The sequence below is a fragment of the Mustelus asterias genome, chromosome 8, assembly GCF_964213995.1.
Source record: "Mustelus asterias chromosome 8, sMusAst1.hap1.1, whole genome shotgun sequence".
NCBI lineage: Eukaryota > Metazoa > Chordata > Chondrichthyes > Carcharhiniformes > Triakidae > Mustelus > Mustelus asterias.
This window is the reverse complement of record NC_135808.1, coordinates 80891393-80902869: the sequence shown is the minus strand read 5'-3', so window position 1 is coordinate 80902869 and position 11477 is coordinate 80891393. Positions and strand designations below refer to the sequence as shown.

Sequence of the window (11477 nt, the reverse complement as noted above, 5' to 3'; positions counted from 1 at the left end):
GTGGCAGAGATGGCCTGGAGCTCCTGATCTACACCTGGCAATGTTAAACTCAAGAGTTACCCACTGCAGCACAAACAATTGTCTCATGAGATAAAGACGACCAAAGATTATTGGGAGATAAAGTAGAGAATAATACAAACCTTTGACAAGGTGCCTCACGGGAGACTGCTGAGTAAAATAAGGGCCCATGGTATTCGAGGCAAGGTACTAACATGGATTGACGATTGGCTGTCAGACAGAAGGCAGAGAGTTGGGATAAAAGGTTCTTTCTCAGAATGGCAACCGGTGACAAGTGGTGTCCCGCAGGGTTCAGTGTTGGGGCCACAGCTGTTCTCTTTATATATTAACGATCTAGATGACGGGACTGGGGGCATTCTGGCCAAGTTTGCCGATGATACAAAGATAGGTGGAGGGGCAGGTAGTATTGAGGAGGTGGGGAGGCTGCAGAAAGATTTAGACAGTTTAGGAGAGTGGTCCAAGAAGTGGCTGATGAAATTCAACGTGGGCAAGTGCGAGGTCTTGCACTTTGGAAAAAAGAATAGAGGCATGGACTATTTTCTAAACGGTGACAAAATTCATAATGCTAAAGTGCAAAGGGACTTGGGAGTCCTAGTCCAGGATTCTCTAAAGGTAAACTTGCAGGTTGAGTCCGTAATTCAGAAAGCAAATGTAATGTTGTCATTTATCTCAAGAGGCTTGGAATACAAAAGCAGGGATGTACTTCTGAGGCTTTATAAAGCACTGGTTAGGCCCCATTTGGAGTACTGTGAGCAATTTTGGGCCCCACACCTCAGGAAGGACATACTGGCACTGGAGCGGGTCCAGCGGAGATTCACACGGATGATCCCGGGAATGGTAGGCCTGACATACGATGAACGTCTGAGGATCGTGGGATTGTATTCATTGGAGTTTAGGAGGTTGAGGGGAGATCTAATAGAAACTTACAAGATAATGAACGGCTTAGATAGGATGGACGTAGGGAAGTTGTTTCCATTAGCAGGGGAGACTAGGACGCGGGGGCACAGCCTTAGAATAAAAGGGAGTCACTTTAGAACAGAGATGAGGAGAAATTTCTTCAGCCAGAGAGTGGTAGGTCTGTGGAATTCATTGCCACAGAGGGCTGTGGAGGCCGAGACGTTAAGCGTCTTCAAGACAGAAATTGATAAATTCTTGATTTCTCGAGGAATTAAGGGCTATGGGGAGAGAGCGGGTAAATGGAGTTGAAATCAACCATGATTGAATGGTGGAGTGGACTCGATGGGCCGAATGGCCTTACTTCCGCTCCTATTTCTTATGGTCTTAAAATATAATCCTTAACTGTTTTGGAAAAGAACAATCTCCTGGTCTACTGGGCAACACGATGGCACAGTGGTTAGTACTGCTGCCTCACAGTTCCAGGGACCTGGGTTAGATTCCCAGGTTTGATCACTGTCAGTGCGGAGTTTGCATATTCTCCCCGTGTCTGCGTGGGTTTCCTCCGGGTGCTCCGGTTTCCTCCCACAGTCCAAAGATGTCTGGGTTAAGTGCACTGGTCATGCTAAATTGCCCCTTAGTGTCCCGGGAAGCATAGTTTAGAGGCATTAGCAGGGTAAATGTGTGGGGTTATGGGGATAGGCTCCAGGTGGGATTGTTGTTAGTGCAGGCTTGATGGGCCAAATGGCCTCCTTCTGCACTGTAGAGATTCTATACTGCAATATCTGCTAGCTGAATGGTAATGAAGTGGAACATCTTCATACATTTGAATCAATCATCTGGTGATAAACATCATTCCTAATGCATTGGCCTAAAATGAAATTGAATTCACAAAATTACTCACCAAATGTTGGTGTTTTTTGCCTTTTTTTCTTAATTGGAAAAGATAGTCCTTCAGCAGTTTGTTGGCCTCTGGGAGGTGGACGGCAGAACTGTTGTTTGTTGATCATTCCCTTGTTGCCAAAGAAACATCAAGGCGGAGCTGTTTCAGTAAGACAGCAGCTGGACTGTTGACTGCCCACAGCTCGATCCTTTATTACATTTATTGAATTAATTCCAGCATCAGATGTACTTGATTGGTAAGTTTGCAACAGAAAACTAAAAGACAAAATATACGTAAGTGTTTGCAAGGGGGTGGAATTAGGTAAATAAAATACTTTGCATCATACTTTTCTAATCCTTCTTAACACCATCAATTTAAGGATCAAATTGGGCGGGGATCCTGGATTCAGGATTCAATCCTGGACCGGGGAGCGGCGCGGGCTTGGAGGGCCGAGGGGCCTGTTCCTGTGCTGTATTGTTCTTTGTTCTTTGATCAGATTTTTCAGTCTGTTTGCATTTCTGCACAACCCTCAGCAAGTGAATCAAATGGCACTCACTGTGCATTAACTTCCTGTGAAACTGGCCCAGTCAGAGCTGAAGTTAGTCACTTGCGTCACATTTACTGAAGTATTTTTGTAGTGTACTCGGTCAGTGGAGGAAGCAGATGGTAAAAGAGGTAGCTTCTGGAATGTAATTAATAGTTTACTAGGTGAACCATTGCACAGGGCACACAACATTTCACACATTACAGCCTGCGTGTAAGCACACACACACCAAACGCCAGGACCCAGCATGTCTTTGACAGATACTATAAGACAGTGGGATGAAGGGATCAGTGCAGTAGACCGGCAAGAATGGCGAACGGCACTGGACTGCTTCACTGCTATTCTAGAGCCCACCTCCAAAATCTGCTTCAACATTGGTTGCCTGCACCTCTTACTGGGAGAATTAAACCAGGCTGAAACGGTAAGTGACTGGTAACTCGATTCCACCTTTGGAAGGAGTAGACAGATATTTCTGTGTCCATTCTAGGACAGATTAAAAGAACAATTATAATGGACAGATTAACACTGTACACCCTTGAGCAGATCATTAAAATAATAGATATGATATTATTCGAGAAAGTTCAGTTCATTAAGAATTGTAGGAAATGTAGGTTTTGTAGTCTATTGGAAGGGAAGCAGTGGAATTTTTTTATAGGATGCTAGTAATTTAATAAAAAAGTGGAAATGAAACTGCTCATGACTCAAATATAAATCGGTTTCAAAATATACCGGATATTAATCTAATTGCTGAGTGCTAAAGTGGTGCAGTTGTGGAGTTCAGTTATAATATTCAATAAAACAAAGGCTACTACAAACTCCTTTGGGCTAAGAAGCAACAGGTATCATTCATGTGTAAGGCAATGATTGTCAACACCAAATAGCTCAAGCACCTCCCCCTAATTCTCAACATCAACACCCCAGAAGCTGCTCTTAAACCATCATCTCCAAGTCACATTCTAACATGACTTCCAGCATTGCCATTGGTTCAATGTCCTACAATTTCCCACCCAACTCCATCATAGAAGGAGCATCATCTCAACTATTTCTGCCCCATAATGAGGCTTGGCTGAGAGCCCAGACATCTATTAGCCTGTTGAAACTCCTGTGTCCAAGAGAAACCATTGCTTGATTGACAGCTTTTTCTGCACTCTAATATCCTTTTTTTGTCAACATTGAAGTTAAGTACTTATTAAGTATCCCCATTAATTTCTGCTTATCCCGTACTATCTCTCTACCTTGTCCTCTCGGGTCCCACTTCACGTTTAACAACTGCCTCGATTGAGATTTGTACAATCCTGTACAAGCAGCGGCATGGTGACATAGTGGTTAGCACTGTTGCTTCACAGTGCCAAAGAGCCGGGTTCAATTCCGGCCTTGAGTGACTGTGTGTGGAGTTTGCATGTTCTCCCCGTGTCTGCGTGGGTTTCCTCCCGGTGCTCCAGTTTCCTCCCACAGTCCAAAGATGTGCAGGTTAAGTGGATTGGCCACGCTAAATGGCCGATCAGGGCCATTGTGATCTCCTGGTCTCGTTTCGATCGCCTCAGGGGGTCGGAGAGGAATTTCACAGATTTCTTTTCCCCATATTGGCCCTGGGGTTTTTCACTCTGGGTTTTCGCCTCTCCCTGGAGATCACATGGTCTGGAATGGGGGGGTGGGGGTGAGTTAATAGGTTGTAATGAACAAAGCATCGTAGCTGTGAGGGACAGCTCGGTGGATAGGATATTGGTATGTAGATAGGCTGGAAAATTGGGCGGGGATCCTGGATTCAGGATTCAATCCTGGACCGGGGAGCGGCGCGGGCTTGGAGGGCCGAAGGGCCTGTTCCTGTGCTGTATTGTTCTTTGTTCTTAAATTGCCCCTTAGCGTTAGGGGATTAGAAGGGTAAATACGTGGAGTTGCGGGGATAGGATTGTGTAGGATTGGTAGGATTGTGGTTGGTGCAGACTCAGTTGGCCGAATGGCCTCCTTCTGCACTGTAGGGATTCAATGATTCTGTTCTTTTTAATATTTTATGAGATTCCCTCCTCATTTTTCCTCCTTTATCAGAATTGCAACTGCTGCCTCACAGCGCCAGGGACCCGGGTTCAATTCCCGGCTTGGGTCACGGTCTGTTTGGAGACTGCACGTTTTCCCGATGTCTGTGTGGGTTTACCCCGGGTACTCCAGTTTCCTTCCACAGTCCAAAAGAGGTGCTGGTTTGGTGCATTGGCCATGCTAAATTCTCCCTCATTGTGCCCGAATAGGCACTGGAGTGTGGCGACTAGAGGATTTTCACAGTAACTTAATTGCAGTGTTAATGTAAGCCTACTTGTGACGAATAAATAAACTTTAAACTTTTGTCCCTTATTTTCTGGTATAGATCAGTATGGGCCCCATTATTTTCTGGTATAGATCAGTATGGGCCCTATCTGCCCTTTTTAATTTTAGTTTGTTTCTAACGTCTTTGTTCATTCACAGCACCCAAGGTAGTTTCCATTTTTAATGGTATATATTTATCCTGCTACCTTTTTGTATAAATAATCATGGAACAATCAGACAAAAGGATAGACCCAAGAGCAGAGTAATACTGCCATCTGACTTTTGGTGTGAATTAAACAGGAGTGAAGCAAAAATTTGCAAAAGTAACAATGCGGGTCAAAGAGTGAGTGTACTGGTAAGTTTTTATTTTAATTTAAATTAATCAACTATAAAGTAAGAAAAGATCAATTAATTGGTATGAGAACTAAAGTCGGATTGTTAATTTATCATCTAATTACAACAGTGTTCAATTAATTCATCAGATCGAGGGGAGAAAGTAAATGTTAAAGGAAAATAACGCCAAAGGGTTCTAAATCTTTCAACAAATTACAATTGGTGATGTATAGGTAATAAGAGTTGAGTAAAACATTTAAGTTGAGCTCCCTGTAAAATGAAGTGACAGCAGGACAAAGGAAACAGCTGATTAGTGACCTAGCGGGTAATTCTTCAGTTTTAAGTCTATTTCTGTCAAGTGAGTTAATGGAGACATGACAGGGCATTGCAGTCATGTTGCGAAGTCATATCCTGTAATCGCTGGGAACTCTGAGATGCTTCTTGTGTTTTGCCAGCAACCCCTGCTTAGTGTTTTGGAGTTTAAGCAGCAGTTGGCATCACTGCAGTGCATCTGTGAGTTTGTGGATGGCATGTTTCAGGATGTGAACAGCCTGCAGCTGAAGGATATGAAGACAGAGAGAGAATGGGTGATGATCAGGCAGTTAGTGTAGGAATCCCCTGATGGCATCTCACTCTCCAACCAATATTCAGTTCTGAATGGTGGTGAGAGTGATTGTTCCTCTGGTAAGTACAGCCAGAAGCAAGTCATATGGCACCATGGCTGGCTTAGCTGTACAGGGAGACAGAAGGGAGATTGAGAAAGCTATCTTATGGCTCCTTTCTCAGACATGTTGTTTGAAGAAGGAGCCATACCTCAGAAGTTCCATTCCTTTTTTTGTGTAAACTTCACTCATACCCCAGGTCCCAATTAATGAGTGTGCGTGATTTTTAAATCTCCCAGAACAATAATTCTGTTATTCCCTACTCATTTTGCTGTTCTATCTACATGTGACTTGCATTCATATTTCCCTAATTTCCACAATTACATGCTCTTTGGTACAATCCACTATTTTAACAATCCCTGTTTGGTGTTTGTCTCTTTCCTCATTATGTACTTGTTGATATTTATACACAGACTAAGCATTTACAGAAATGTAAACTGTAGCAATAGCTGTCTAAGATAACAATTTTCGTTATCCAGTTCTGGCAATGAGTCAGTTTTTCTCATCTGCAAAGCGCCCTCATGTTCCACAGAGTATTTAACCAGCTCTGACTGGAATGGAATTCCTGAGTGTGGCTCCTTCCTCAAACAACACGTTCCTATCTTTACAAGGGCCAAGGCATTTGCTAATTCTAGTTACGTACAACAAAGTATTTGAATTAAATATAGGTGAATACCTCAGGAGCAGTACCATTACGCGTTTTATACTAACTCTTCCCCCATAGAAGGGTGGTGAGATTAACTAGCAGACCCCTTGTAGATCAATAAGTGGATTTTTCTTTTTAAAAAGTTGGGTTGGAAAATTTTGAATATATTCATGGAATGGTTACAGTACAGGATTCTAGCTGGAGTCTGCGATCTCCAATCCTGGTCAGAACTATTTGGGCGGCACTATGGCACAGTGGTTAGCACTGCTGCCTCACAGCGCCAGGGACTGGGGATCGATTCCCGGCATGGGTCATTGCCGATGTGGAGTTTGCACATTCTCCCCGTGTCTGTGTGGGTTTCCACAGGGTGCTCCAGTTTCTTCCCACAGTCCAAAGATGTGCGGGTTAGGTGGATTGGCCGTGCTGAATTGTCCCTTAGTGTCAGGGGGACTAGCTAGGGTAAATGCATGAGGTTATGGAGATTGGGCCTGGATGGGATTGTGGTCGGTGCAGACCCGATGGGCCGAATGGCCACCTTCTGCACTGTAGCATTATATATATGATAAATATTTTCCCCTGATCTTTAAAACAAGGTAATTGAACATGTAATTGAAATGAAACAAATTATTCATGATGAGACTCTATTGTTCATACCAACTATCATATGTGATGGGATATCTTTTTCTCTCTGGTTTAGTTTGAAGTTTATTAATTTTGAATCCATGTCCTCTTTTTCTGTTTAAATGGAATATCTGCATTGTGTAAAAACATATTCACATTGAGCGCTTACATATTTTAGATTATAGGAGATTAAATTTCCTCCAAGAGTCCTCTGCATTACACATTGGTGGGTCTACAATGCTCCTTTCATGTTTAGGAAGCTGCGTACAGCAACGTAACAAAGAGAGACCCAGCATTAAGGCACTGCACTCCCAGGATTCAAATTCCACGTGGTAATTGGACAAACCTATGAAGAGGAAAGAAAGAACGTGTAATTGTACAGCACCTTTTCACAATCTCAGCATGTCCCAAAGTGGTTCACAGTGAATGAAATGTTCTCACTCTCATAACATAACCAAACATAACAACTGCTATGCACACAACAAAATCCCACTAACAACGTACGATAAATGAGAAATGTTTTAGTGGTGTCTTTTAGGAGATGAGTGTTAGCTGGACACCAGGTGAACTCTCCTTTTCATTGAGAAGGATCATGAGATTTTTGCTCGCCACCTGAAAAAAGCAGGTTTAATATCTCGACTGGAAGATGTCACCTCAAACTTTACAGCATTCCCTCAGTATTCCACCGGAGTATCAGCTGAGATTATGTTTCTTGGAGCCAAGGCTGACTCTGAAGAGACTTCTCAAACCCAACTGCACCAATTCCAGTCAGAACATCTGGCAGCGTTTGCCTGTGGATAAGATGCTCCTTTTATTTTGGCTAAGATCATGTGTCAGATTGGGCCCAAGATGAGGTGCAATGCCTTATCTTGTCAGCTTAGATCTTGTTTGTCTGTCTTGTGGTGACCATGAATTGGATTCAATTGGATTTTGAATTTGGATTTTTGGAGCAAGCAAGGAATGAATTTGTGTTTGACCAGTCCACTCTGAGCACTGGCTTTGTAACTTTAAGGATGGAGCAAAAATTCTGAACAGGAAGTTTAAAAAAAAAATTCAGTGTTTTTGCTCCATGTTTTTGCAGCACTTTCAGACATCACTTATTTTGTTCCCACAATTTTGCTGGTAAGTTGAAAACAAGAATTCTCTTGTTATGTGGTGAAAGATGAATATTGCCCCACTCAGCTGTTATTATTGCATGAGAGAAGAATAGAAACAAATTAAGTTGACAACAAATCATTGTAAAATGCTAAAGTAACTGGAAGTAGATATGAGCTGTGGTAGGATATATTTTTTTATTCATATACGGGATGTGGGCTTTGCTGACTAGGCCATTATTTATTGTCCATCCCTGGTTGCCTTTCAGAAGGTGGTGCTGAGCTGCCTTCTTGAACCTTTGGTGTGTGGGTACATGCACAGTGTAACTTAGTGTTGTGAGACTTCTTACTGTGTGGGTACGTGCACAGCGCTGTTAAGGATTTTGAACCAGTGAAGCAAAGGAATGGCAATATATTTCCAAGTCAGGATGGTGAGTGACTTGGAGGGGAACCTCCAGCTGGTTCTGTTCTCGGGTATCTGCTGCTGTTGTAATTCTAGATGACAGTGGTTGTGGGTTTGGAAGATGCTGCCTAAGGAACCTTGGTGAGTTGCTGGAGTGCATCTTGTAGATGGTACACACAGCTGTCACTGTTTCATTGGCGGTGGAGGGAATGCTTATGGAAGGGGTAGCAATCAAGTTGGCTGCTTTGTCCTGGATGGTGTCGAGCTTCTTGAGTGTTATTGGAGCAGCATTCATCCAGGCAAGCGAACAATATTCCATTACACTCCTGACTTGTGCCTTGTAGATGGCAAGTAGACTTTGGGGAGTCTGGGGAGTTTAATTGAAAAGAAAGATTAATATGTACTCTTTGTTCTCTAGGCATTTGATAAAAGCATCTGCAGGGATGAGCACTTGGCAGTCGCTTTCTTTCAACGCGGAATAACTTTGTACAAAAATAAAAAGTGAGTTGTTTTACGAAGCTGTTTTGGAGTAAAATGCTAACACTTCCAATTGAAATCAGTGACTGCCTATAAGTTCCAGTGGCAGAGCAAAGCACACTATCTGGAAAAGCATGATTTTATTCTTTACAGTTTCAATAATGATCTAGAATTACATTTTTGAAACTTTTTAAAAGCACTGTTGATGTGAAACAGACTGATATTATTGAGGTTGTCTCTGAACTCAGTCCTGTATACATGCTGGAACTTGCAATTCAAAAATTCTTGATTGAAATATTCAAAGTTAAGCATAGCTTGTGTGTTGTATTTTTGGAATTGAGTTTTTCTTCATGATGTTGCTCCAAATTCCCTGTTCAGGTATGAAGAAGCCTTGAGGGATTTCATTGAAGCCTTTAACCGTATGAGAGGGAATCAGTTGATTGACTACAACCAGTTGGGCCTGAGGTACAAGCTGAGCACATGCCAAGTAAGTGTATTAAAAAAGATGATACACAGGGAGAGGGTTGGGGGGGGGGGGGGGGGGGGGAGGGGAGGTGGGAGGGGGACTCACCAGCAAAAGTGCAGTCGTGATGGTAACAGAGAAGTAGATGAAGTGTTCACAGGACTGCAGTAGAAACAAGTATTGTGGAGATGCCGGTGTTGGACTGGGGTTGGACGAGCTTGCGGAGCGCTGCTCCTTCATCAGAGGAGTGATAAAGGAGCAGCACTCCGAAAGCTTGTTGTTCCAAATAAACATGTTGGACTTTAACCTGGTGTAGTGAGACTTCTTACTGTAGAAACAAGTAGGTGACACTGCTGATCTTATTGGGAGAGGTGGCTCAGAGGAAGGTGACCCTCTCTGAAGATGACCAACATCCTTCAGTAACTGCGGAAGCTGTAACTTCTGGATTGTGCAGAGAGTTTTGTGCATGTTCTTTCATTGATGGTGGATTTGATTTGATTTATTATTGTCACATGTATCAGTATACAGTGAAAAGTATTGTTTTTTGCGCACTATATACAGACAAAGCATACCGTTCATAGAGAAACGAGAGAGTGCAGAATGTAGTGTTACAGTCATAGCTAGGTTGTAGAGAAAGATCAACTTAATGCAAGGTAAGTCCATTCAAAAGTCTGACGGCAGCAGGGAAGAAGCTGTTCTTGAGTCGGTTGGTATTTGACCTCAGACTTTTGTATCTTTTTCCCAACGGAAGAGAGAACGTCTGGGGTGCGTGAGGTCCTTAATTATGTTGGCTGCTTTGCCGAGGCAGCGGGAAGTGTAGACAGAGTCAATGGATGGTTTGTGTGATGGATTGGGCTACATTCATGACCTTTTGTAGTTCCTTGCAATCTTGAGCAGGAGCCATACCAAGTTGTGATACAACCAGAAAGATTGCTTTCTATGGTGCATCTGTAAAAGTTGGTGAGAATCATAGCTGACATGCCAAATTTCCTTCGTCTTCTGAGAAAGTAGAGGCGTTGGTGGGCTTTCTTAACTATAGTGTCGGCACGGGGGGGACCAGGACAGGTTGTTGGTGATCTGGACACCTAAAAAACTTGAAGCTCTCGACCCTTTCTACTTCATCCCCATTGATGTAGACAGGGGCATGTTCTCCTCAACGCTTCCTAAAGTCTATGACAATCTCCTTCATTTTGTTGACATTGAGGGAGAGATTATTGTCGCTGTACCAGTTCACCAGATTCTCTATCTCATTCCTGTACTCTGTCTCATATTGTTTGAGATCTGTACCACTACGGTGGTGTTGTCAGCAAACTTGAAAATCAAATTGGAGGGGAATTTGCCCACACAGTCATGGTTGTATAAGGAGTATAGTAGGAGGCTGTGAATATAGCCTTATGGGGCACTAGTGTTGAAGATGATCGTGGAGGAGGTGTTGTTGCCTATCCCTACAGATTGTGGTCTGTGAGTTAGGAAGTTCAGGATCCAGTCACAGAGGGAGGAGCCAAGGCCCAGGCCACAGAGTTTGGAGATGACTTTCGTGGGAATAATGGTGTTGAAGGCTGAGCTGTAGTCAATAAATAGAAGTCTGACATAGGTCAGGAAGTATAGGGGGTGTAGAAGGTCAGAGTATAGTGGGTGTAGGAGTAGAGTTAAGAGAGAAATCAGGAGGGAAAAAAGGGGTCACGAGATTGTTTTGGCAGATAAGGCAAAGGAGAATCCAAAGAGCTTCTACAAATACATAAAGGCCAAAAGAGTAACTAGGGAGAGAGTAGGGCCTCTTAAGGATCAACAAGGTCACCTATGTGCAGATTCACAAGAGATGGGTGAGATCCTAAATGAATATTTCTCATCGGTATTTACTGTTGAGAAAAGCAAGGATGTTAGGGAACTTGGGGAAATAAATAGTGATGTCTTGAGGAGTGTACATATTACAGAGGAGGTGCTGGAAGTCTTAAAGCGCATCAAGGTAGATAAATCCCCGGGACTTGACGAAGTGTATCCCAGGACATTGTGGGAGGCTAGGGAGGAAATTGTGGGTCCCCTAGCAGAGATATTTGAATCATTGATAGTCACAGGTGAGATGCCTGAATATTGGAGGGTGGCAAATGTTGTGCCTTTGTTTAAAAAGGGCTGCAGGGAAA

At 43.1% G+C, this 11477-nt stretch overlaps 1 protein-coding gene across 2 annotated transcripts in view; it reads left to right on the top strand.

The window, feature by feature from the left end:
- The first annotated feature begins 2421 nt into the window (after positions 1-2421).
- ncf2 (neutrophil cytosolic factor 2) overlaps positions 2422-11477 on the top strand; it is a 47682-nt gene continuing 38626 nt past the window's right edge. Inside the window, exons 1-3 of one of the 2 annotated variants that reach the window (XM_078218337.1) lie at positions 2422-2760; positions 8815-8897; positions 9252-9360. In XM_078218337.1, the coding sequence (XP_078074463.1) occupies positions 2587-2760; positions 8815-8897; positions 9252-9360 (366 nt within the window). In that variant the 5' untranslated portion in view covers positions 2422-2586. The remainder of the gene's footprint in view (positions 2761-8814; positions 8898-9251; positions 9361-11477) is intronic. The other variant, XM_078218336.1, reaches the window with a different exon arrangement.